This window comes from Gracilinanus agilis, chromosome 3 (assembly GCF_016433145.1).
Source record: "Gracilinanus agilis isolate LMUSP501 chromosome 3, AgileGrace, whole genome shotgun sequence".
Lineage (NCBI taxonomy): Eukaryota > Metazoa > Chordata > Mammalia > Didelphimorphia > Didelphidae > Gracilinanus > Gracilinanus agilis.
Genome location: NC_058132.1, coordinates 459,026,938 through 459,054,885, shown reverse-complemented (window position 1 = coordinate 459,054,885; position 27,948 = coordinate 459,026,938). Strand labels below are relative to the sequence as shown.

The following is a 27,948-nucleotide window of genomic DNA, read 5'->3' as shown; positions in this document are numbered from 1 at the left end:
TGGAAGTGGCTGTGGCCGGAGCCGGGCATCACCCGCGGCGCCTCCACTTCAGCCTTCTCCTCTCCTCTCCCACGCCCCCGATCCGCGGGAGCTCAGCTCATCCCCGGAGTGGCCCTTGGCTGTCTTGGGCCGGGACCAGGTGAGCGGGGCCTCTGGGGTCCCCGGAGGGGAGGGGCCTGTTGCACTCGCGCTGGAACCGCCGACCCCCAGCAACCCTGGAGCGGTGCTGGGCGCTGAGAAGAGAGGGCGCACAGCCCGGCTCGGCTCGCTTCTCCCGAAAGAGCCTGGTCGGGGCTGGAGCGCTCGAGCGCCTGGCGCACCCAGAGTACGCCTCAGGGTCTTTTCACCTTTGACCCTCGGTCATCGGGACAAGCCCCTCCCCCCCTTTTCTAGGTCGGATGAGGGTGCAGTGTTGGGGGTCAACGTGCCCGGCTGCTGACTCGCCCCAGACGCCGGGGGTAGAGAACAGGCATTTCCCCGACTTGCCGAGGGAGAAAGCCGAGCGTTTCCCCACCCCCACCGGGGCCCGGTAGGGCCGGGAGTCCCTTATGTGTTTTGAAATCTAAAAGGTTTCAACTTAAAAAGTTATGCGCGCGAAGAGCCCGATCCAGCGCTGATGCGATCCCCCTGCCCTTGGATCCCGGGGTTTTCTTGTTTGTTTTCTTCGTACTTGGTGAGACAGGACGGGAATTTTAAACGCTCACCGCGGAGATTTGGGGGGGAAGGGGGTGGAAAACGTCCCGTCTCATGACCCTAGTTCTTTGCAGGAATATCTTTATCCACCCAGTTCCTTCTACGTCACGTGACCGGGCTCATTTTGTTGCATTTTGTCTCGCATAAAAATCTTTAAACTTGGGTTTTAGGACCATCAACCTCCCCTGCTCCCTCGGCTCCCCTGGAAGCTTTTTCCTTACTAGAAGGAAAAGAAAAACAAAAGTCTTTTGTCTTCAATCTCTGCTGGTAGCTTTGAAACAAACTCCAGAGGGTGAAACTAGAAAATACGGAACTCTGTATTCAGTCTGTACTGTCGGGTTTTTTTGCTTGAAGTTATGTTTAAACCTATTTCAGGTTAATTTCTTATGCAAAGCTCCAGATCTTATGACCGAGATCCCTGGAAACTGATACCTTGTGTATTTTAAAGTTTCACAAGTCTAAAATAGTGACCACTCTCTTTTGATTTTTAATAAGCATTCTGTAAAACTTATTGTAGGACCCTTCTCCCCATTACACATGATAAAATCTTTGTTTGATAGAGCCGTACCAAGGTTAAGGCAAAAAGAGAGTTTCTTGGGAGCAAAGACTGTCTTTTTTGCCTTTCTTTTCGTCCCCCCACATAGTAGGCCATATTTATTGACTGATGAACCTTAAAGCACTATATTAATGCTTTTTTATACTTTATTACTATTTGTTGATTATTTGGGATCTTTGAAACTAGGGAGAAGTATAAATATCTTCTGTCATTTTTTTTTTTTCGAACTTGAGGACACTTCTTAAGGATCAAAGGCAGGTCTCTAGTGAGGACTTCGTTTTGGTCTAAGTATGGCCTGTTTCTGCCACTTCTCTTTTCCTCCATTCTCCCCTCTCCCTTCTCCCCACCGGCAAATCCAGATTCTTTGGAATGCTAGTGTTGTACAAATGCTAGTCAGACCTTTGACTTTAAAGTCATGTTCAAATAAAGAGCTCACTGCCCCAGCATTAAATTATCAGCTGTTATCAGGAAGAGATACAAGTATCACTATCTTCTGTCTTGATTTTGTAGATTTGTATGCTTTTAGACTTGGAAGGAAACTTATGTCATCATGTCCACTTCCTTAAGAGTCAGCTAATCTGAGAGTAATTGAATAGGTTTTTGAAATGAATGTTTGATTCAGATATTTCAGATAGAATTGGTAATTTGAATATGGAGGTCATTGAATTGAAAACCCATTAAGACCTTTGAGTCTGAGTAAAAATGCTAAAAAAGAAGTGATATCATATATCAGTTTTTGAAGTTAGTTATAGGATTGGACTTAGAAGTTCTAGTCCTGGCTTTGCAACTAGTTTAGGTTGCTTCTTTAGGAGAAATCACACGTATAGTCTCTGGGCATCAAGTGCCTCATCTTTGAAAATGAGAGAGTTGCACTAGAGACCATCTTCTAATTGTGTGTATGATTCTGGGGGAGAAGGAAAGTGTTGGAACTGGAGTCAGAAGATAGGGATTCAAATTCTCTGATCTTTATTACCCCATGACCTTGGGAAAGATATTTCAACACTTTGGGCCTTGTAAGTCTTCATCTAAAAATTTGAAAGTCAGATTAGATTACTTCTAAAGGCCTTCCAAACTCTGAATTTTTTTTTAAATTAATGCTTAAACAGGAAATATAGACTTCCTAATTTTGTATTTCTTTAATGGAAAAATATCGAAATTGGAATCATAGGTAATCAGATTTCTATTAGAGTATAGCAATTGAGTACTAAGTTGTTTTTAAAGTAATTGATCTAAAGCATTTGTATTTGTTTTTATCTAGCAACTACTTTTGCAAACTGTGGGGAATTAAACTATGAACCCTTAGACACTTATACAAATGTTAACATATTTTATATTTACATAAACATTACAGTTTATGAAGCATTTTATATATATTATTTCATCTGTTTTGAGGTCTAAGATGCATACTTAATTCTAGATATGAATCAAATACCTGTGGTGTTGGCAAAGAAGAAAGTGCTTTTGTCAGAGTGATTAATACAAAGGGAATGGAAGGAATTTCAGGCTGGGATTGGGATGGCAGAACATACAAGGCAGTGAGTACAGCTTATAACTGGTAAAATTGGATAAATATCATCAAAAATGGTTTCAGGTCTTGACTTTGAACTGGTGTGAAGAGAGACTTGAGGCAGGCTGAACTAGCAGGAGGCTATTACAGTAGTCTAGGCCTGTACCAGGATGGAGACAGTGTCAGGAGAGAAGGGGACATATTAGACAAATATTGCAAAAGTAAAGTTGACAGGCCTTGGCAACATATTGGATATAGGGAATAAAAGATTGAAGAATTGGGGATGACATCTAGGTTGTGAGCTTGGGGGACTGGGAGGATGGTGGTGTCCTTGACAATTTTAGGGAAGTTTGAAAGTAAAGAGGTTTAGGGGAAAGATGCATTTAGTTTTGGACATATTCAATTTAAAATGTCTACTGGACATCCCCTTGAAAGGTGGTTGGAGATTAGGGCAGGAGATTTGAAAATCATCAGTATAAAGATGATAAATTCATAGGAACTGATGAGGTTACCAAGTATATATAGAGAGAAGGGGTCCCTGAGGTACATTTAAGGTTTGAGGGTGTGATCTAGAAGAGGGTCCAGCCAGGGAGACAGAAGAATCAATCAGTTACAGGTGTGAGAAGAAGTGAAAGAAAAAAAAATGGTGCCTCCCCAAAACCTAAAGAGAATATCAAGTAGGAGAGAGTGATTGATAGTGCCAAAGCTGAAGAAGAATAATGATTGAGAGAGAGTAGATATAGGCTGCTTCAGGAGGCCTTGGGATATTCATTCCTGGAGTTCACAATAAGGTGTCAGGGGTGTTTAAAAGGGCATTCTTATTTAGTTTTGATTTAGATTATGTGACTTTTGAGGTATTTTCTAATGCTAAAATTTTCTGAAATAAGTAACAAGACCATCTGATTGAACCATGAGGGTGAGGGTTGAGGGAAACATTGTGTGTTTGGAAGTTCACAGTTATGAATGGAAAAAAAGGTTGGGAAATAAGGTGTTTGAACTTTAGGCCAAGGTCAGATAATTTGATTCTTTGGGGCTTTATTTATAATGTCACTGATAAGCCCCGCTCTACAGTCAGACTACACTTTGGATTCTTAAACTATTATTTTACATTTTAAATACATGTAGTTCATCGAAATGATGGAATGAATTCATGGATATACCTTGATACATAACATATCACTCTGAGAATAAGATCCTAAACTTATATTCTATTGTTTGGGGTAAAGGGGGATAAAAAAAGGAATTTATATTTCTATAGCACCTACTATGTGCTAGGCATTGCACTAAGCTCTTTGACAATTAATTATCTTATTTGATCCTTACAAATACCTAGATAGATAGGTGTTATTACCATCCCAAGCAGCTTGCCTAGGGTTTAGGCCAGTATCTGAGTCTGAATTTGAATTCGGGTCTTACTGTGTAGGCCCAGCACCCTATCCATTCTGCCACCCAGGTACTGAAGAAACCAGGCCAGGACTCTCAATCTACTGAACTACCCAGCTGCCCCTGAAGCAGCCTTTTAAACAGTTTACAAAGAGAAATTTTAATGAAAGATCACTAAGAAAACCTCTCTGAAATATTAATGTCAATTGGAAAAGAAAGATTAAAAACTTAAAACACCTTTAGATTGAAATTTGGAAAAATAAAATATATGATATATGTATATGGGAATGAGAATATGCTCTTATAGTATGCTATTCAGGGTCTTTAGGGAACAAAATGAAAACCCCACTTTTTTCTAATTTCCTTTAAATTAAATTAAATTTCCTTTTGGATGTGAAATTTAAAGGCTTAGGTGTATTAAGTAGTTTTTTTTTCAGACTGCTGATTTTTAGCTTTAAGAGTTGGAAAATGTTTTTAAAATTGTACTTTGTTGCCTTTTTTTTTTGTGGATGAAAGTGAAAAGTGAAAGAAGCCAAGTTTACTAACATTCTAAGAGAAAATACTGCCTTCTTTTGTTTATTTAAGTCTTTTGACACAGCAAACATTGGAATCTGGTAATGGTAGAACATTAGTTCACATGAGAGGTCCACATCCACAAGCTCCTGGCATGTGGCTGACTGAGGTCCTGGCTCTAGCTCATAGCTCATAATTTCCCTCCCAGATGATTAATCATTGTTGGGGGTGTGGGACCTGTGGCACTGAGTTCCATTTTAATCATCGGTTTAAGTAAATAGGTGAAACATGAGGTGGAAAAATGACAGGAAATGCAAAAGTAGCTTTTGATTTATTCACTTCTTTTTGGTGCCAGAATAAGTCCTTGGTCTTATTCTGCTCAAGCTGCTACTCTGTGTGCAGGTAAGATGTATGACTTTTTTTTTTTACTTATTTCAGCTATGTCTACTCTTTGTGGCCTTCCTTATGGGGTTTTCTTGGCAGAGATACTGGAGTGGTTTGTAATTTCCTTTTCCAGCCTATTTTATAGATGAGAAAACTGAGGCAAAACGGGTTTTATGTGACTTGTCCAGGGTCACACATTGATTTTGCAAGACTGGATTTGAACTTGGTTCTTCCTGACCCCAGGCCTAGTACTCTTTATTGTAAGAGGGAAAATTTAGGTATTTATAGATATATATATTAAAAAATATGTGGCCGCCAGGAATCAACAATTTAGGTTGATTCTGTAATTAAATCAGACCCAAGTCAGCATCAGGTTGAAGAGTTTATTTACAATCGGTAGGTAAAAGTAGGAATAAAGAGAAAAAGGAGAGGCTAGTCCAGGCCAAAGGCCTGGACGGAGAGAGAAGAAGGTTACAGAGCTTAATAAATGAAGCTGTAAGCCACAAGGCCCAACAGCCAGATAGGCAGAGTTTAGAATTGGCCCAGCTAGGCCAAGGAAGTCAGCCTAACTTACCCACGTGACAATATAGAGCATAATCTGTCTGTGGTCTCAGGAGATGCTTCTTCTTCCAGTTCGAGACGGCAACTGCCCCCACAGGAAGTTCACTCACTTACTTAAAGAGATAGTGTCTTTCATCACTTCCTGTGGTCCACCTCTAATCCAAATGGACAAATGGCAGTTTCTACATTGATTTGGACTGCCCAAAGGGCAGTCCCTTATTCTTGATTTGTTACTTATTGTCACGTGTGGGTAACTCGTCTCCCCTCCCCACTAAGGGAGGTGAGAGTGACATCATTAGCACGCCTGGGTTGAGTAGATTTTTGACTATTAATGGGATCGAGCCAATTCTATTTACACATTATACAGTGCCACTTGTCTGCCCAGATTTGTGACTTTGTTATTGCTCTGGTCTAGTCAGGAGTAATCATAACAACTAATATTTATATAAAGCTTATTGTGCCCCAGAATGCTTACTATGTATAAAATGTGGAGACAGAGTTGTATGTTTCCTGATAATGAATACAGTCATGTTCTTAAAGAAGCAGAGTTTTTTCTTGTTTTTTTGTTTTTTTTTTTTTTCCCTGTATAGGGTTTAGACACTCAAGTGAAATGAGTGGATTATTTTCAAGGTTTGATATTAATATAATCAAATAAAATTGCCATTGCTTCCCCACTCCCCCAAAACCTTAACTACTGTTTGCCACAAGTTGACCCTGCAAACAAGTTTATCCTGCCTGATCTTACCCTGCCCCTTCTAGAATATTCCATGATGGAAATTTTTAGCCCTTTGTCACATTTAACTGGCCTTGCTAGCCAAACCCCTGATAGTTTCCTACCTGTGAGCTCAGAGGTTGGAAACCAATTGCATGTGCCTGGATGAGACACCTCTCTCTTCTGGTCACTCCTTCTCTCCTACCTCCTGCCTTACTGTGCTACCTTAAAACATGGGCTGTTCATGAATGGGGTGTTATCAGCTATACTAGCTATGAATTGTCCTAGCCTACCTGCTTCCTTTGTTTTGGAGGTATGCTGTCCTTGGTGTAGAAGATGAGACACCCAGCTGTCTCCCACACTCTTTAGGTGTGATATTATGACATTAAAATCCCTCCTACTCTGGTTATGACCCAACAGTCAATCATATGCAAGAACCAGTGAATGTTGAAGTTGTGTGCTTTTTTAAAACTTACCTTGTCTTAGAATTGTCAGATTTAAAATTAATATCCAATAACTTCAAGTATTATATTTTATAAGATTTGTTAGTAATTACTTGAAGTAGAAGAAATAAAAGAACAAAAATATGAAAACCTAAGTAAAGCCACGTGAGTAAACCTCTCCTGCCTGGCTCTCCCACAACCTCCACAAACCATGTTACCAGGAAAAGAGAGAGAGCGAGGTGGGGTTACCACAAAATATATCTTCCCCACATTAGTATGTATGCAGTATATGCAAATGGGATTCTGAGAAAGAGAGTCTTGGGGAGCAAATTCTAATTATATAATCCCCCCTGTAATTCCATTGGGGGCATGTAGGAATCTCTCAGATTTTCATGTCTAGTTTCCCCAATGAATCATTACACATAGCCAACTTATATCTCTAAAGATCTTTAACTAGAGGTACATACAATATTGTACTTTCTAAGGGAAAATTACAATAATTTGGGGATAAGAAGGAAACAGAAGAGAAAGAGAAAAAAAAACGATTGCTAGGCACATTGACAAAAAGTCAATCAAGGGCAGTTCAATTCATTATATCCCAAAGTTCATTCTGGATCTTTTGGTGCAGTGTGTGGTTTCTGCAGTCTTCTTTATGGTGCCTTCTCCAAACAGTTCACTTTCTTGATTTGGGGAGGTAGCAAGTTTCTTATCCTAAAATTACTCTCAAACAAGAAAAAATTTTTATAAATCTGGAATTCTGACAGTAATACAATCCCCCCTGAGAAAGATGTTGACCAACACATGGATCACTCCAGATATATGGTTGAGTTATGAGATATATGAATCAATTGTCAAAAGAAAATCAAAAACATAAAAAGAAAACCCAAGTAAAAGAGAAAAAAGTAACTTCTGAATGAAACATAAAATATCAATGTCTTGTGTAAAAATTCTAAGTAAGAAAGAATAAACTTATAACAGGCCCTAGAATCAGGACCCGAAAGTGATTTATGTCCCATAAACCTGTAGTAGCAATTATGCACTTAATCAATCAGCAGCCAGGACTACAGAAAATTGTCATACTATGAAAGAGAAAAAGGGATTAGATTTTGAAGTAGAAGGGAAATATCATTCCCTGCCCTGATTTTACCTTTGCTCTCAGGGATAGGGTAGCCAAAATGGCAGCCAAACTAAGGTACTTGTTAGAGTTCTGGATCTGGCAGGAGGGAATCCTGCATCTGATGTTGTCAAACAGCCACTTCCTCCAACCCTAAAATAAGTTCAGGTCCCCCTGTTTTGGCACAGAATCTCATCAATCCCACCAGGATTGGTTGGTCTCCTTGACCTTGTGCTCCTTGGCACTCTGCAGTGGCTCTTTTGTGATCTCTTCTCCTGGAATCAGACATAATCATTAACCAAAGTCCCATGATATTTAACAAGCAATGATAAATTTCCATAGTCTAGAGCTTTTGGGTATGCATTGACATTCGGGCTAATGGACATTTTAAACTTCCTCTAATGCAAAATTAAAAAACCATTAATACTGGTAACATATGCTTTAAGTACAAAAAAGAGAAAAAGAAAACTCAAATACTCTATTGCACATACAAGGAAAAACAATAATAAAATTTTAAAAAATCAAAAATATACAGCTCACATTCCATGACAAAGTGTCAGCCAAGTAGAGGCACATTACAAAGGTTTCTCACCAAAAGTGAAATCCATTTCTTTTTTAAATGGTCATGATCCACAGTGAATGCACATAATTTTAACCAAGTAACAGATTTTTAAAACAATAGTACAGCAGCTAATGCACATTCAAAGAAGTTCCAAAATCCCTAAAATCACAAGCGCCCATTTAATGACAATAGCAAACAAATCTGCTATCATTAGGATTCATATGAGTCTTTATAGCCATTTGCTATGTGACATTTTAAAACCTTAGAAGCTTATGGATATTTGTCACAAGTTTTCCAGTTCTAGCCAATCTGTCAACTTTAACTGAGATATTTCTAACAAAGTCTAGTGATGCCATCATTCCAAAATTTGGCAGGAGAGCTCAGAAAACAAACAAACAACAAAAAAAAAAACCCCTCTGAACCGCCAATGAAAACCTTTTGGGTCTAAAATGTCACTAAGAATCTAGATCAGTGGTTCCCAGACTTTTTTGTCCTAACACCCCCTTTCCAGAAAAATTTACTTAGGGTCCCCTGGAAATTATGAAACTATTTATTGAACTCAGAATAGAATGTAATACAAAAAAAGTGTGGCCATCACTGCCTCCCTGGATTGCTGCAGCACCCACCAGGGGGTGGTAGCGCCCACTTCGGGAATCACTGATCTAGATCATTCTGGTGGAGGGGTAGAGTAAGTTGAAGAGTTACAAATATAAAAACCATCTAGGAGCCACCAAGCTCCATGGGAAATACTCCCTGGGGTTACCAAATTCCCTGGGAAATCCTTCCTACCTCCTAGATGAGGTTATAACCCATCATGGAGTAACCAAGCCCCTTGGGAAACCTCCCTCCTCTGTTATGAGACTGTAATAGTCATAAAAGGCATGTATTTATATGACCCATCCATTGCATTGTGGAGGTGAGGAATACAGTAGTGAAAATCACTTCTGATGTCTCATCCATTACATTTTCATAAATGCGGAGATGGGGAATACAATAGTGCGATTGTACTTCACTTCAAAAAATGGATCCTTTCCTCTTGTTACAAACAAGTCAAAGGTAGGCAAATGATCAGAGGTAGTGGTGCTACTAGATATCTGAAAATCATTTCCGAAGACCCCTTAAAATCAATTGAGATTTTTAGCTCATTAAATTCTTCAAAGATTGTATACGGGTTGTAACCAGTTTGATGGAGTCCATCTATAATCATCTATGTGTCAATTGTGTAATTAGAATCTGTTACCCTAAAAACCATGATTCCCAGCACCCCCCTCTCCTTCTCATGTTACTGCTGATTTAGGGAGGTTATAAATTTTGTGTAGCCATGCCTCTCTCTCTTGATCTGATCAGTTTGGTAGAGGTGGCATGAGGTGAGAGCCAGGAGTCTATTGCTCACGTGGTCTTGATTTTGTTAGATAATTAAGTTTTGTTTTACTTCTATTTCCTTTTTATTCCTTCTACTTCAAGTGATTATTAATGAACCTGATAAAATATAATTCTTGGATGTTGGATATTAATTCAAATCCTACACAATTAACAAAGCCAAAAGGAACAAAAGGCCATTAAGGCTACATGTGACCTTGATGGATCTAGTGATAAACCTAGCATCCATAAAGATCTATGGTTTTGCCATAGAAAAGAGTTTGTCCACATTGTTTATGAATTTTTATAATGGTATTTTCTCTAGTCCAATCATGGGGGAGGGTACAAATAAAGACAATGTAAAGAACATATAGCTAATGGCCAAAACACAGTAGCTGTAAATGACATAGTGTAACAGATTATATCAGATTAGATTGATATGTGAACTTAAAAAACAATTGAATTTTAAAGCAAACAATCAGCAAATACAATATATGTGACAGGGTATGAGTAATGAATTCAAGAATCCGTTTCTCCAATTCTAATAGCTATGTTACAGAGACTTCTTCACTATTTGGAGGGGAACAAACTGACAGTAATCATCAACAAGACAATGGAGTCTTGTAAAGGTGAAAACAATAATTTTATGAAATTATGTGGTTGCCAATATTTATTATATCTTGAGTCAGAAATTTATTTCAAAATAGAGAGGAAACAATAAAGTAGAGAAATGTGAAGGGGATAGAAAAGTTTATCTATCCTATCTTAATCCAGGCAGAGATTAATTAGCTCTTAACCAGGAAGACCTTAGTGAGTAATCATGCAGCCTCTTCCAAGATGGAAGCTAGTCTCTCCAGAAACTAGGAAAGGAGTCAGCCTTTTCACTCACTCCACAAAGTACTCCAAGAGTCAGAGTCCAAGTTGAAGCTGAGCACCAAGCCCACAATCCAAGCCATTGTCTCCAGATAAGCTCCCTCAAAGACTCCAGTCAGGAGACTATCTTCACAAGACTGGCCCAAGCTGTAGGATTAATGGCTTTTTATGGTGACTTTTAATACCTGCCCTTCTTCACAGGGGTCAATCAGAGTTTCCAAATTGTTTAGCACTGCCAATGGGGCAGTGTTTATGGGAACCAGTTCACACCTTCTGGAGTGGTGAATACTCATCAAAAGGGTTCACAGATTCCTGACTGAGATTCTGAGGGTGTAAACTCTGATCATAGGATTCACAAGTTTGGGACAGTTAGAAGGATGGAGCTCTTTTAAATAAGTGACTCGTGAGTTCTCTTAAGTAATAAAGGATTCCCTTTCATAAGTGTAAACTCAGAGAAAACAAAGACTTCCCTTTTACAGTTTGAAAAAGCTTAAAATTCACCTCCAGACTCTTTGAGGTTCTTTCCTCTCCCCATTATCATTACCCATGTAGATTCTGTTGGTCACACTCTGGGGTTCTCCATACTGAGTGGGTTTTCTGCATTGAGCATAATGTGGATGAACCTCATATTGGATGTGTTGCAGAGGCTGGGTAGAATCTCCCTTCTGCGTCTTGAGATTACTCAAGATATATTTCAGTTGTTTTTTCTTGGGGAGGAATAGATAAATTTCAAAATATCCAATTGGTACAGATACTCCCAGGAACAGTAGTAAGAAAAAACATCCTAACGCTATGAGCTGTTTGAGATAGGAAACTGGGCCATGCTTGCAGTTCTACTTCTTGTCTGTTGGTGGCACTACTCCAGTATGCACTGTCTAGGAGTGAAATTAAGAGATTTAGAAGAGTAACCTTCCTTCCTCTCCTCCCAGGGGAAAAAATGCCAGGAACAAGAGGGTGTTTGAATATAGAATACAGGCTGCACCTGATGGTTGGGTTAGGAAGCCAGAATTTAATTTCCAAAAATCTGGCTTTCAATTCACTGAGCTGCTAGCTTGCCCCCTTGCTTGTGCTGGGTTTTAGGGTGTAGAGGGTGGCATGGGGGACCCCTATATGGGCTAACCCCTCAGTTTCCACCCTCTCAGCCAGGAGCAAGGAAAAAACCCAGGGTTAGAAGGAGGGTGGGGTGGCAGCATGGAAAGGGCCTACTCTTCTCCTTGTGGTGGGTCTGTGCTACACTGCTGGTCTAAAAGTCTAAACGCCATCTGAGCCCCAAACCAGCAGAAAATCAGTGGTGCTCAACTCTTGTGGTTATGGGTTTTGGGCTGTGAGAGGCAGGGGGGGCCAGTGCTAACTCATCTGTTAGTAGTATAAGGGAAACTTATACATTACCTTCTTTGCAGGAAACTTGGGGAATCCAGTGCTTCAGGGCAGTAGCAGAGGAGTGTTGGTGCAGGCAGATGGACGCAGACAGAATGCAGCAGGAAGTGGGGGCAAGGAGAGGGAGGAGGAGGAGCAGCCGTGGCTTTTAAAGCTAATATGTCTTTAAGATAAGAATAAGGGTCCCAAACTCCAGGCTTCGTGTTGCCAAAAATGTAAAATTTAAAGTAATATCCAATAACTACAAGTATTATATTTTATAAGATTTATTAGTATTCACCTGAAGTAGAAGAAATAAAAGCACAAAAGTATGAAAACCTAAATAAAACCACGTGAGTAAACTTCCTGCCTGGCTCTCCCCCAACCTCCACAAACTGCGTTCCCAGGAAAAGAGAGGGAGTGTGTAATGCAGGATTTCTTGCATTTGCAATATTACTCTAGGCAATCCTGTCAGCAGAATGGAACTCTGGCCTGGCAGGTGCCACCCATGTACCAGCTGACAGTTGGGCTGGGACTATTTAAAGCCCTGCAAACCCAACCTTGGGGTTCTGATTTCCTTGACCTCACCCAGACACCCAGCTACCCCTGACTTCCCCTTGGGGACCCAGGGAGGTTGAAGGGAGGTTGAGTTGTGGAACATGGGCAGGATTTTAGCTTAGAGTAACCTAGGATAGGGACACCCCTAAACCAACTTAACAACTACATCTGTTTAGCTGGTGGATCAAACAGCATCAGGGCAGTGTCAGATTGTCTCTGGCTGAGGGATGGCTCCCTCAGCCTGACCTTACCTTCTGGGTCCATTGTCAACACTTGCCAGTTGCCCCTAGCAACAGCTTCTCAAGATCTTGAACCCTCTTACCTCAGTTTTCCCTTCCCAGTTTTAAAATAAATCCCCTAGCCTGAATCTGTGAGTTCCTGTAATTCCTATATCATCACCAAAGCTAAAGAGACTGAGGAGAGTGGACAGAATATCAATTAGTTGAGTTTGCTGAGGAGTGGAAGCCAAGCCTCCATTGTAACCAGGAAGATGAGCTCCACTTCCTGCTGGGTTCTGCTTTCACCCAGTAGGAAGGCAATTACTCCAGCAGGGAGGGGCCACTCACTCAACACCTTAAAGGAGCCTACAGCTAGCAATGGAGATTGGCTGGGCACCACAGCTAAAGCTGTTCATCACTGATAGCTCCAATTTCCTGCTAGTCTCTGTATACAATGTTCTTCTGGCTCTGCTCCTTTCACTCTGCATCAATTCCTGGAGGTCTTTCCAGTTCACATGGAATTCCTCCAGTTTATTGTTCCTTTGAGCACAATAGTATTCCATCACCAGAATATACCACAATTTGTTCAGCCATTCCCCAATTGAAGGGCATACTCTCATTTTCCAGTTGTTTTGCCACCACAAAAAGCGCGGCTATAAATATTTTTGTAGAAGGCTTTTTATCTATGATCTCTCTGGGGTACAAACCCAGCAATGGTATGGCTGGATCAAAGGGCAGGCAGTCTTTTAGAGCTCTTGGGCTGCCATCCAGAATGGTTGGATCAGTTCACAACTCCACCAGCAATGCATTAATGTCCCAATTTTGTCACATCCCCTCTAACATTCATTATTCTCCCCTGCTATCATTTTAGCCAATCTGCTAGGTGTGAGGTGGTACCTCAGAGTTGTTTTGATTTGCATTTCTCTATTAGAGATTTAGAACACTTTCTCATGTGCTTATTGATAGTTTTGATTTCTTTATCTGAAAATAACAGTATTATCTTCTAATGAAATGCATTATAGGGAGAGATTATTTTTTAAAAATTCTTACCTTCTTTCTTAGAATCAATACTGAGTATTGGTTCCAACACAGAAGAGCAAAAAGGGCTAGGAAATTGGGGTTAAATGACTTGCCCAGGGTCACACAGGTAGGGAGTATCTGAGGTCAAATTTGAACCCAGATCCTACCATCTTTAGGCCTGGCTCTCAATATATTGAGCCATCTAGCTGTAGCTGCCTCTAGGGAGAGATTTGATAGGAAAATGGGATAGTTTACCAGACCTTATATTCTTCCAGATGTTGGGCCTGGTGGCTTCATTTCTCAAATGAATTTCAAAGAAAGCTAATAAATGACATTTCTTAAGCATCTACCATCTGTCAGTCACCAGTCACTATATTAAGCTAATCAAACAAACTTCCATCCAAATGGAAATTTAAAAATTTGTCCCAAGTCTAAATGTAATACAGCTTTAATAGCTTAAAACAGCACTAAGATTTTGAAACACCCTGTTTTTGGATTGTTCTCTTCCTCCTCCCACAGAGAATAGTGTTAGATAATAAAAGTTGACTAATTAAAGTCTTTGTATTTCAGGAATTTCAAGCCATAAAAATGTCATATGATAACTAGAGATCCCTCAGTATTGAGGATTAGCCATGCCTTTGTATAAAGACTAACTCTTAAGTTTTATCTATTGCTAAATTTAAATTGGAGTTGTTAACTTTCTGCTTAAGTTTTTGGAAGTGAAAGTAGTAAAAGGGATGTAGAAAGCTGCTTAAAAATTTGAAGCATTTGGGAGACATTTTTTTAATTCAACTGCCCTTTTCAATTTAGCAGCTTTTTAGTTGACTTAGAGCAATGGAAGATAATGTAATTCCACCCGTTATTATTTACTTTTATTAATTGTTGCTGGTTGTTTCTTCTTACTAGCTAATTCTATTTTGAATTTGGTAATGCTTTTTATTTTTTATTTATTATTTTTATTAAGAAAAAAATTTAAAAACCCTTACCAATACTGTGTAAATGGAATTAGCTCTAGCCCATTCATAGTCAAAACTCTACTTACCCAAGATGATGTCATCCCCACCTCCCTTAGTGGGGAGGGGATATGAGTTACCCACACGTGACAATAAGTAACAAATCAAGAACAAGGGACTGCCCAAAGGGCAGTCCAAATCAGTATAGAGGCTGCCATTTATCCACTTGAATTAGGGGTGGACCCACAGGAAGTGACAAGAGACACTATCTCTTCAAGTATGTTGGTTACTTCCTGTTGAGGCAGTTCCCGCTTTGAACTTGGTGCTGAAGGTTCTCAGCTGAGACCTCAGACTGCTTCCACTCTGAATTGTCACTTGGGTAAGTTAGGCTGACTTCCTTGGCCTACCTTGACGTTCTTCCAAACTCTACCTTAAGTAGGCCTTTACCTCTCTGATTGCTAAGGTCTTGTGGCTTGTAGCCTAGTTTAAATTAGCCTTTTAACCCTCTCTCTCTGTCCAGGCCTCTACAGGCCTGGACTAGCCTCTCCCTCTCTTTATTTCCCTACCTTTTACCTTCCTAATTGTAAATAAACTACCTTAAACCTGATCCTGACTTGGGTCTATTTTAATTATGGAATCAATCTGAATTATTGATTCCTGGCGACCACACTTTAAATATATACCTATAAAATACAAAAAATCTCCCTCCTATAATACTGTGTATTGGTTCCAAGGCAGAAGAGTGGTAAGGGCTAGGCAGTGGGGGTTAAGTGACTTGTCAAGAGTTATACAGTTAGGAAGTCTATGTCTGAGGTCATATTTGAACCCAGGACCTCTGGTCTCTAGGCCTGACTCTCAATCCACTGAATCAACCAACTGCAGGCCAACTTTAAGTTAGGTTATTTTCAAAGTACCTGTCCCTCTCTCAGGCTCCTGGAATGATTTTAAAACTACTATTGTCCTCTAGCATCATGACCAATTATATCACTAATTTGTCTCTAGTTTTAATATTCTTCTGGTGTTTAATATTCTACCAGTCTAAATAAAGAGGTGAGGAAAATAAAATGGAAGACTGTATGATGTTCTGGATCATGGCCATTGAGTCAAGTATTACCTAGAATTTCACCTGTCCTCTCTTCTTACTTCACTTGGAACAGAGTAGTAAGCAGAACCAGGAGAACAGTCTACAATATAATAGCATTGTAAAAATGAACAATTTTTAAAGACTTTGTAAGAACTATAATTGGCCACAATGGTAGAGAAGGCTCTCTATCTTCTAGGTGATAAACAATATGCAGAATGACACATTTTTAGGAATAGCTAATATGGAATTTTTTTGTTTGTTTGAAAATATGTGTTACAAGGGTAGTTAAAAGTTTATTTTTTCTTTTTGGGGGGGAGGGGGATCTGAAAGGAAGAGAAAAGAAATAATTGGAAAAAAATTGAATCTGTAGCTTGCTTTTGTTCAGTTCTGCATACTTTTCTCTGACTTTACTTTATTAAATTCCATTAGTATTTTCTCACCTAATATATGAGATCCAATTGTAGTAATTGTATCCACTATCTTTACTGATAAGAATGGATCACTATAGAAACACTAGTAGATCTGTTTCATTTAACCTCAGTTTTTATCCTTTGGATTTCATCTCTTGTTTTTCATTGGCATGATTTGGCTTAATATGGACTCATACAAAGATCTTTTGAAGTTTATTTTCCTCTCCTTTGCTTTTTGAAATTCAGTGAATTGCTATTGCTGTGATTGCTCAGTTCCTCCTTCCTATTTTGCAAATCAGCATATACCAGTGGTGGATGAACCTTTTAGAGATTGCTTGCCATGCTCCCTCAACCCCCTCCTCCCCCCCCAACCCCACACAGGGGAAGAAGAAAGCGCTCCCATTGGGCTGCTTGGCAGAGGGTTTGGTGAAATGAGGAATGTTCTCAGTGAGTGTAAAGGGGGAGGGGAGTGGACCCAGTGCTCTGCTCCCGTCCAGCTCTGCCACCTGTGAGTTTGTCCCCCTAACCCCCTGTGTGCTCCCATTGGGCTGCTGGGCAGAGGGGTGAGGAATATGAAGAAATGTCATCAGGCACAGTTGAGAGGGGGAGGGGAGCAGCTTTGCCCAAGTCCCTCTGCCTTTATAGTAATGAATCTGGGGGTGTGGGTAAGGGCTGCACACGGGCCTGCAGAGAGTGCTCTGTGTGCCATCTTTGGCATGCATGCCATAGGTTTTCCATCCCTGGCACATACTATAAACCATTTTCCTTGGCCACCATGTCAATGCTTGGCAAGAACAAGTATTTGCTGCCTGAGGTGTTTTGTGGGTTCTTTTGGCTGCCTTCTATTCACTGATCTACATGACTATTACCATTTCTCTTTTTTCCCTCTTCTTTCAGTTAAAATATAATAATAAAATATTTTTCCTTATTTACATATCAGAGACATTTTAAACATTTGCTTTCTCATGTTTTGAGTTCCAAAATTTCTTCTTTCTTCCCCTTCTCTGAGATGATAGATTGTAAGGAATTTGATATTGGTTATACGTATGCTATCATGTAATCCACATTTTTATATTCATCATGTTGTGGAAGAAGACACATGTACCATAAAAACTTGAAAAATAGAGTGGAAAATGTGCTTCAGTCTATACCGAGACTATCACAGTGATGGCAGACCTATGGCACTGGTACCAAAGATGGCACACAGTGCTCTCTGTGGGCATGTGGCCACCTGTCCCCCTTGTAAGAGGGAAAAGGGGTTTTTTGATTGGATATATTAATATTTAAAGGTATAGTCGCCAAGGAACTGAATAAATACCAATTCCTAAAATGATTTTAGTAATTTATTTACAAAATATAGGACAGAGTGGAAGTAGAGAGATGAGAAGAGGGTAGAGTAAGAGATCTAACTTAAGAACTAGATTTGTATTCAAGTCTGGGCTTTACTCTGGCAGGGCTCTAGAGGCCCAGCTAGAGGGCCTAAAAGTCAGTTAATAAGGAGTTTAGTCACGAGGGCTTCTCCCAATCAAGGGCCCCTCTGGAAGGTAGTCAGCCTTCTTCACTCACCAGGGAAAGATTTAAGAACAGTCTCACTAAGGTCTTAGGGTCCCAGGTCCAGCCCTTCAAGTCCAAGCCACAAACAAGAAGAGTTCCTTCAGGTCTAAGACACAAAGAAGAAGAGACCTTTCAGATCCAAGACAGGAACCAGAAGAGACAAAAGGCCAAGCCTCGGAAATTCTCTTAATTTATCCAGGCCATTTCTTTCGTCACTTCCTGTGCATGCCTTCCTCTTAGTTTACTTGACCAATCACAACAGATGCTTTATTTAGGACTGCCTAGGGGGCAGTCAGTCAATTCTGATTCATCACTCTAGCATAGGAGGGTCACAGACCTCTCAACTTGTGAGTTAAGTGGAGTTATTTACACTTTTGGTGATTAGATTTGAGAATGGGCAAGGTAGATTTAATCTCATCACACCCTCCCTTGCAGGTTTGTTACTAGAAAGGCAGAGAGGCTTGGGCGGAGCTACTCCCCTTCTCTACCATGCCTGACGACATTTTTCACATCCCCCTCCCCACTGCCCAGCAGTCCAATAGAAGCACTTCTTCCTTCCCCTTTGTGGGGTAAGGGGGGGGGGTGGGCAGGACACACTTAGCACTCAGTGGGTGGGGGAGGTCTGGGACCCAGTCTTTGGTGGGGTGGGCACAGCATTCAGTCTTGTGGGTGGGGTAGGGGGGGTAGGGTCCAACACTGGAGGTAGATATCATTTTTCATCATGAGTCCCTTGGAGCTGTCTTGGATCATTGCATTGTTCATAATAGCTAAGTCATTTATAGCTGATCATGATATAGAATCCCTGTTATTGTGTATAACTCCTGGTTTTGCTTCCTTCTTCACTTTGTATCAGTTCATATAAATATTTCCAGTTTTTTCCTGAAATCAGCCTGTTCATCATTTCTTCCACACAATAATATTCTGTTTTTATAGCCCTATGGATATGGTTCCGAATTGCTCTCCAGAATGGTTGATTTAAATTCACAACTCCAGCAGTGCATTGGTGTCCCAATTTTCTCATGGTCTTCCAGAATTTATCATTTTCCTTTTTTGTCATATTAGTCAATCTGCTAGGACTATCACCGTTAAAAAAAAAAAAAGTTTAATTGATATATTGCTTGTCTTTTCAGTGGTTGGGGAGGGGCTGAAGAGAATTTAGAACTCAAAATTTTAAAAAAGAATGTTAAAAATAAATATATTTCTTAAAATCTTGGAGGGAAAAGATAGTTGATAGTACCATCAGTTTTTCTATTTCCCATGTTTTGGAACCACTAGGTGGAGTTGGAGCCCCTATAATTTTTAAGTGATGGCATTTTCAAATGTTATCCTTTCTATCTTTGACCTTTGCTTTAACCTGTTGCCTGCATAAGGGTAACTGATTCTTCAGTGACCCATAATCGTTAAATGTCGAGCAATAGTTAATTTTACTTTTTGTGATTCAGTACTTGCCATGTTGATATTAACCAACATAATTTTGCCATCCTTGCCTGCATTGCAGTCATGAAGTATCAAAAGTATTTGCTAACTTAATAAATGAGGTTATTCACAGAGTTTCCCTACTTCTTCCTTTGCAACAGATGGTATATGGACTGTGACTTTTTCCTAGGATTTTATTTTTTTTTTTTGCTGTGCTCCCAATAAATTGTAATCAAATTAATGTTTATCATTACCTATAAGTTCAAGATGAAGCCAATTTCCTTATTTGCCTTTTCCTAGGAGATTCTATGATGTTCCATGACAGAGCCATTCCTTGGTACAATTATTACGACTTGGGAACCTCTTAAAGCTCTTTTCAGCTTAAATTTATGATAAAAACTTTTACAATTTTCTTTTTTGTCCCACTAAGTTATAAGTTATAAGCCAATATGTTCTTGGAAAGTATAAAATTGGTTTATCATATACTCTGACAGAGTTACAATGAACACACTTTACTAAGACCTTTCATTTTTATTTGCAGAACAATGTTGGTAATGCAGACGATGTACTTGATCTGAAAAATTAAGGTAAAGTTTATGGCCTGTTATTTGTGTGTGTCTCTGTGTCTCTCTTTTTAAAATCCATACCTTCCTTCTTAGAATCAGTATTGTATTTTGGTTCCAGGGGATAAGGGCTAGGCAGTGGAGGTTAAGTGACTTTCCCAGGGTCACTTATGTCTGAGGCCAGATCTGAATTTAGGAGGTCCTGACCCTCAATCCACTGATTGCTCAGACCCCTTATATTTCGTATTTAAAATTTGCTTGAAATTTTTTCGAGGACCTAGCTCAGCTGTAAGAGAGAAATTATTAGAAAAGTAAAACTTAAAAAAAATATTTCTATAAAATTAAGAAAGCTTTTTGAAAAACCTGGGGATTTACATGAGTTAGAAATTCTTCATAAAATACTCAGTGCATAGTGTATTATTATAAAGTATTTTTATAGTTAATGTTAATATTTGAATTTGTATGGTTAATTTATTAAAAGCTCTGAATTTAGTTTTCTTTTAAAAAGACTTGGAAGCATATCACAATTCAGTTCTTCAAATATTTATGTTAGTGTTTATTGTAATTTAAGAATCTGATATGTCCTCAATAGATACCTGACTCCATTTTTTAAAGATAAAGCCAGGTAAATAGTAACAATTTACATAGTGCTTTAAGAATACAAAATTGATCACTGCAGCAGCCCCCTGGCATTTGTAGTGTTATCTCTTTCATTTTGTAAATGGAAAAACTAAGATTTGTCTTACCCAAGATGTCACAGTTACTAAGTGTTGAGATAAGTGCTCATAAATTAGAAATTTGAAACATCTCAAAAAAATTTTTTTAGCTTAACAATTTAAAAAACAAGTGATTTATGGATTTTATTTGTTTTTTTTTAAATGTCTCTACTTATGATAGTCATAACTCATCACCCTTTATCATCCCTTGGCAGAACTATTGTAATTAGCATCTTAACTGGTATCTCCCCAAATTCAGCCTCTCCTCCAATTCATCTTACATACAGTTGCCAAAGTAATGTTCCTAAAGCATTGGACTGACTCTCTTGATCCAAAAGCTACAGTGGCTTGTGCTTATTTCTGGGATAAAGTATACATTTTTCTCTTTGGAATTTAAAGCCCTAAACAGTCTGGCTTTAGCCTATCTTTTCTTTGGAAGTTTGCTTGCTCAATTTCTATTTCTGAGATTGGACAGCCCTTTTTTTTTTTCCTTTTAATCTGGGCATTTTATATTATTTGTAAATATCCATCTCACTTAGGTTATTGATTTTGTTCACAAGTGGACAAAATTGTTAATTTATTTCTTCATTAGTTTTGAATTCTTTTTTCCTCATTTTTGATAGTGGTAATTTGACTTTCTTCATATTAAATCAAGTTAAAATGGTTTATTTCCCTCCTTGCCTCCAAAAAAACCCCTCCTTAGTTATATTGATACATTGAATAGGATTTTTTGCTTTCACTTTCTTTAATCTCTTGATTTTTCAGGATTTGTATTTTGATGTTTAATTGTGATCTTTAAATTTGTCATGTTCTAGATTTTTAAACTGCATGTCCAATGCATTTATCTTCTCTTTTCTCTTTCATTGATGAAAGTGGTTAGTGCTAAAAATTTTCCCTTAAGAACTACTTTGGCCACATTCCAACAATTTTGGTATATTGTCTCATTATTGTCATTATCTTTAATGAAATTATTGTTTCACTTATTTGTTATTTGGCTCACCTATTTTTTAGGATTAATTTATTAATCTCTAGTTAATTTTTTAATGAGTTTCTTTGGTGGCCCTTTATTGAATGTAATTTTATTGTATTGTGGTTTGTAAAGGGTCACATTAATGTTTAATACTTCTGCTTTTCTGCATCTCTTTGAGGTTTTTCTGTCCAAATAATCCATGGTCAATTTATGGAAGTGTATATTCTTTTTTATTCCTATTCAATAGTTTCTAGAGGTTACTTTTTGTTTTTTTTGGGGGGGGGGTTAGATTTATCTAGATCTAAGAAAGAATGAAGTCTTTCATTATTATAATTTCACTGTAAATCATTTAGCTTTTTCTTTTAAGTATCCTTCCTTCCTAGATATCACTCACCCAGTGTGTAGTATTTCTCTTCCCTTCCTTTTCCATTATTCTGTGATTATCAAAACAAAACAGAACTACTCCCAGACTTTTTTGTCCAGTTAGGCTCTATAACCTCTCTTGATAAAATGAGTTTTGAGGATAGGATATTTGTATTATTTCCATATAAGAATGTGTAAACAGATGTTTATCTCTGTTGTTTTTTTCTTCCTTTTGTATTTGTATTTTAGAGTTTTTGTGCAACTCTAGTCTTTTCATCAGGAATGGTTGGACATACTCTATTTGATTTTTGGTGCATTTCCCCCCTGTAGAATTATACTTCGTTTTGCTGGGTAAGTAATTCTTGCTTTTGGAAATACTGTATTTCAAGCTTTCTATTATCGTGGTGGTTTCTAAGCATCATGTGTTTCTCGGAGTATCTCCTTAGAACTTGGATTCTTTCTTGTGACTTGTAGTTTTTGGAAATTCTATTTTTTTGCAAACTATTCCTAAAAACTTTCATTTTGGGATTTCTTTCGGATGTTCCTGTTTCTGCTTTGCTGTCTAGTTCTAAAAATCTGAAAGTTTCCTTATAAAAATTATTGAGATACAATGTCTAGGTTCCTTTTTTGGTTATGTCTTTCAGGCAGTCTTAATGATTCTTAGTGAGTCATTATTTTCTATTTGGTCCATTCTGATTTTCAGGAAGTTCATTGCTCAAGTAAGGTCTTGTACCTCTTGTTCTAATTTGTTAATTCCCTCTTACATGACTTTTAATTTCTTTTCTCATTCTCTGTTCTTCTGTCATATGGTTTAAAAATAATTTTTTAGTTCATTAAAAAACCCCACAAAATCTTGCTTTATATCCTATAGAAATTCTACTTGAATTTGTGCCCAAGTTGTTTTTCTGGCAGGCTTTGCTTATGGGTGTTGGAGTCATTCGTCTCCCTCTATGGGTTTTGAGAGTTTATCACCATAGCTTTTTTTGGTGTGATTTTTTTTTTTGTTTGTTCATTCTTCCAGTCTATTTCCTGACTAGGATTTGATGTTAGGGCCCAATTGTGGTGGGGGATGGGAGGGATAGGAGGTTGGTATTGAGTACTGTGTTGTCCAGGATCTCAGGAACGGCTTAGCCTAGGGATCTGTAAGCTTTCTCTGCTCCCATGTTGGTCTGATTTAGACCAAAGTCTGAACACTGCCCTCCTCATTTGACCTTTGCAGGCTGCTGACCTTGGTTTGGGTCCAAGCAAGTACACCTCTGAGCCTTCCCCTGGTTGAAGTTCCAGTAGGCTGCTGTAGGTTTAGCTGTAGTCGGTCTGCTGGAAAGCCCTGTGGGTTCAGAGTAACAGAAAAGCAGGCTCTGCTTTGGTCTGGGATTCTTGCCCTGTGTTAGGGTGTAATGCTGTTAGGCTTTAGATTGTACTAAATTTGTATTCTCAATTTTAGTCACTTTTCAGTTGTATCCACAGAGGCAGTTTGCCATTTCCTATTCCAACTTATTTAATAGATAAAGAAACTAAAGCAGACTAGATTAAATAAGTGACTTTCCCAGGGTCACACAGCTGGGAAGTGTCTGAGGTAAGATGTGAATTCTGGAAGATTAAGTATTCTTGAGTCCTGGCCAGAACTCTTATTTACAATAGGGTACCACCCACCTGTCTGAGTTTACTTTGCCCATTCAAACCCTTCTGCTTCATCAAAGACAGCAGAACCAGTTAACATTTGGATAGGTCAGTTCTCACCAAATGGATTGTAAAACTTCTTTCTGATGATTCTTATTTGTAAATTGACTGCTATCCAAAGTAACTTTAATGAAGACAATAGAATACTTTGGACAAAGTCAAATTCATTTCCTCAGTAGCTAACATGTCCTTGTCTGGTAAAGTTAACCAAATCATATTTGGTGGTTGTTTTTTGTTTTGTTCAAACCATATTCTACTGCTGTTTTGATTGCTTTCTAAAATTTGGGAAAGTAGGGAAAGCTTCATGTTTCTATTAGAGGGGAAGAGAATTTATTATTACATTGTTGATCTTTTGTGTACTGACTCAATTTGTTGGAAGATGCATACTTTTTAACTCAGTGTAACTAATCTTATATTCATAAAGTATTAAGAGGCATAAATTAGTATAATAAAGATAATTCTGTATTGTTTTTGTTAATTTTGTAATAAAACTTTACTTATGGATTTTTAATAGAGAGGCATGGGTAGTGTGCAGTGGAAGGAGCATTGTAAAAACTAAAATGAACACTGGTGCTTAGTTTCCATAGTTTATTAATATTTACTTGAATAAAAAAGGACAGATAGTTATAGAGCTATTTAAGTCTATTCTAATCTCGCCACATGCCCCTCTACCTCATGGCTCTCTCTCAATCACCATCCTTTTCCTTTACCCTGCCCCATCCAAGGAACCCGCTCTTTTATCTTCTCCTTTACCCTTAAGGGGTCCTGTAATCTTTACGTTCAGGGTCGTATGCCTAGGTCACCATCTCCCATGACCTATGTTTGGAGCGTTCTCACGTGATGTCAAGCTAACAGTCCAAAGACACAGGTAGGATGACCCCAGTACATGATTTCGGGGGGGAGTTCCCTTCACACAGCATTAAACTTGGGAATCAGGAGTCCTGACTTAAAGTTCCTATTCCTAGCATTTTAGATAAACTGCTTTCTCTATAGTGAACTTGAAAGCTACCCAAAGTAATTTTAGCTAGATGAAGCAAAGCCAGCTAGGTGCTAATCACTTCACCTTTTTAACTTTCAGTTACATCTGTAAAGTGAGTACAATATTCCTTGTACTATCAGGATGATGTAAGTGCTGCACACATATTGGGAAGTAGTTTAACTTGGTAGTTTGTAGTCTTTCCATCATAAGGATTATCTAAGAGTCATAGAACGTGAATTGTAAGTGGAACCTCTTTGGTCATCTAGTCCAACCCATACCTAAAAGGAATCCCTTTTATAAACTTATCTGACAAGAGGCTGCCCTGGATACTACCTGAAGATCTTCAAGGTTGGAGAAGGCAAAAGCTCACTTCTTAGGCAGGACCTTTCATAGCCGACAAAAAAAGATTGAGTTTATGTGCATGTTACCTATTTTCTTTAAGCACAGTACTCTCTAATGTTTCAATGTCTGTAAAAATTTTCTAAAATTTTAAGTTCGCCTGAGCAGGAATTAAAATATTTAGTTATGATTGTTCTCTTTTTATTTTTTTAGGATTTTGAAGTAAAGAGATCTTTTCATTCAACAATGGCAGGAAAATCATCACTTTTTAAAGTAATTCTCCTTGGAGATGGTGGCGTTGGGAAGAGCTCTCTTATGAATAGATATGTCACTAACAAATTTGAAAGCCAGCTGTTCCACACAATAGGTGTGGAATTTTTAAATAAAGACTTGGAAGTGGATGGACACTTTGTAACCATGCAGATTTGGGACACAGCAGGTCAAGAACGATTTAGAAGCCTGCGAACACCATTTTACAGAGGTTCTGATTGTTGCCTTCTTACTTTCAGTGTAGATGACTCTCAAAGTTTCCAGAACTTGGGCAACTGGAAGAAAGAATTCATTTATTATGCAGATGTCAAAGAACCTGAAAGCTTTCCTTTTGTGATTTTGGGTAACAAGATTGATATAAATGAAAGACAGGTTTCTACAGAAGAAGCCCAGGCCTGGTGCAGGGACAACGGCAACTATCCTTACTTTGAAACAAGTGCAAAAGATGCCACAAATGTTGCAGCAGCTTTTGAAGAAGCTGTTAGAAGAATTCTTGCTACTGAGGATAGGTCAGATCACTTTATTCAAACAGACACAGTCAATCTTCACCGAAAGCCTAAGCCCAGTTCATCTTGTTGTTGACTGTTAAAAAGCTTTGCCAATGTAGCTCTAATCAACTCATTTACAAAATGGGGCAGGGAAAATGGGAGGAAGGGGGTCATAGAATAAAGGTCCAGCAAGTCCAATTCTAATAATAAAATTTAAACTAATCTACTGCTGCTTCATTAGAAGGTGGAAGGGAAAATATTCATTCTTTGAGTAACCTATTTACTAAAAGCACATAACATTTATAAATAAGGGTGTAAAAACAAATGGTTACTTAAATTTTAATGTGTTAACTCACATAGCTAATAATCAAATGAATAATTATAATTAAAATGAAAACTTGAATTTCTAGAAGCACTACTTGGATTATTTTTTTCCCCTAGAATTCAAATGGAGACCACATTTTTGTATGTATATATTTTTACAAAATTACCATTTCATTTTTGGTTCATTGAAAACACATTTTTAAAATGCTCAATATTAAAGATTTAAATCACAAAATTACCTTGGACTTGAGTGAAACTTTATTTAACTTTTTATCTGAATTGTATGAGTATAATGATATAAGGCAAAAACTTGGGATATAACATTGTTTTTCTTCTTAGATGTCAGTACTGACTGACTTTAAAAAGAACAAAGATTATTATTACAAAGTATCTGGAAATGTAACTATCTGTGATAGTCTCTATTTTAAAGAGAAATCTATTTTTAAAAGAAATTGGTATAGCCTTTACTTTCATTGAACTTTTAGTGCTGTGGTCAAGGACATTCTGCTTTTACTCTTAAGGGGGAGAGATTAAATTGGTAGTATTGCCTTATGGGTGTTATCCTTAGAGCAGAGATATATAGCTTTTCTAATAACTTTGTTAAGAACAAATATGCTACATATTTTGGAATTATATATGCAAAAACCAATAAAAAGAATAAAAATGCAGACAGTGAAGGACTGGTGATGGGACAAGATTTTCTTTAAGAAACAGTTTTCATGATTTTTTTCCCCCTCCTGCCATTCTATTTTTTTATTTTATTTTTTTTATTTTTTAAACCCTTAACTTCTCTGTATTGACTTATAGGTGGAAGAGTGGTAAGGGTAAGCAATGGGGGTCAAGTGACTTGCCCAGGGTCACACAGCTGGGAAGTGTCTGAGGCCAGATTTGAACCTAGGACCTCCCGTCTCTAGGCCTGGCTCTCAATCCACTGAGCTACCCAGCTGCCCTCCCGTTCTGCCATTCTAAAATGATCTAAACTTAAAATTTGAGGAATTAAGTTTTTGGTAGTATGTATAATGATAATCTTTTGACTATCTCCACTCCTCCCTCCTCACACCACCCCAACACAAACAATTCTGGTTATGTAAAGAAAGGGCTCTTGTACTCTTGTATATATACATTTTAACTATCTTTGGGGAGTATAGCGAACAGTATATGCCCTCTTCATCAAATTATCCTGGAAAAAGTTGATATTTATAAATTATTTGAATACAAAGTATTTTATACATTTTTAAATTTAGTTTGATTCTCATAAATAGCCTCTGAGGGATATGATATAGTCAAATATTATCCCCATTTTGCAGGTGAGGAGAATCTGACTTAACTTTATCACCTCTGCAAACCAGTTTTCAGATGCTAAATCCAGCATTCTTTCCCACTATCACATCTTTTTTTTTTTTTTTTAATCAGAGCTGCAGTTAAGGCAGTCACTTTCCCAGAGTGATAATATGAGAAGAGACCATAGTGGTGATTATTGCCTTTTCCTTAACCAGGTCCCACTATCATGGTACCCTTTTCCCAAGGATGGGAGCCTCCTGTTCTACCCTCATACCATATTGTTGCACCATTCCTATTCTTACATAAAGATCTGTAAAGACTTTAAAAAAAACCTTTTAACAGCAGTTTATTAAGAATGAATAAATGGAACAGTGTGTCAAAAATGCCATTGCAGAATTTCATCACATGCTAATGATGTTTCCAATTTTTTTCTTAATAGGAAGATGCTGAAATTTATTTAAATTATCAAAAGGGCTAATTTTGCTTTGCCATTTCATTATATTTTGTCAACATGTTTATATCAATTTGTTAGATTTCACAGCATTTGAGATTAGGTACTTTAATTCTATGAAGGCGGCATCTCCATTAAGTTATTAACAATAGTCAAGGGAAGGGCAACAAAAATGAACAAGATAAAATAAGAGATATTCTCTAAAAAACATCAGTGACAGTGTAAATTTACAAAGTACACCGAATATGTATAGAACACATTTTTGCTGGGATATTCTGTTAGAGACATTACAGTC

At 38.2% G+C, this 27,948-nt stretch overlaps 1 protein-coding gene across 1 annotated transcript; it reads left to right on the top strand.

The window, feature by feature from the left end:
- RAB9A (RAB9A, member RAS oncogene family) lies at positions 1-26,598 on the top strand. Its single transcript, XM_044670370.1, has 4 exons — positions 1-139; positions 19,771-19,816; positions 22,091-22,192; positions 25,053-26,598. Exon 4 carries the CDS (start codon positions 25,086-25,088, stop codon positions 25,689-25,691), a length of 606 nt encoding a protein of 201 aa, XP_044526305.1. The 5' UTR covers positions 1-139; positions 19,771-19,816; positions 22,091-22,192; positions 25,053-25,085; the 3' UTR covers positions 25,692-26,598.
- Positions 26,599-27,948: the final 1,350 nt, after the last annotated feature.

Excerpts from the sequence above, each read along its gene's own strand:
- RAB9A (XM_044670370.1), top strand. The coding sequence starts at position 25,086 with ATGGCAGGAAAATCATCACTTTTTAAAGTAATTCTCCTTGGAGATGGT.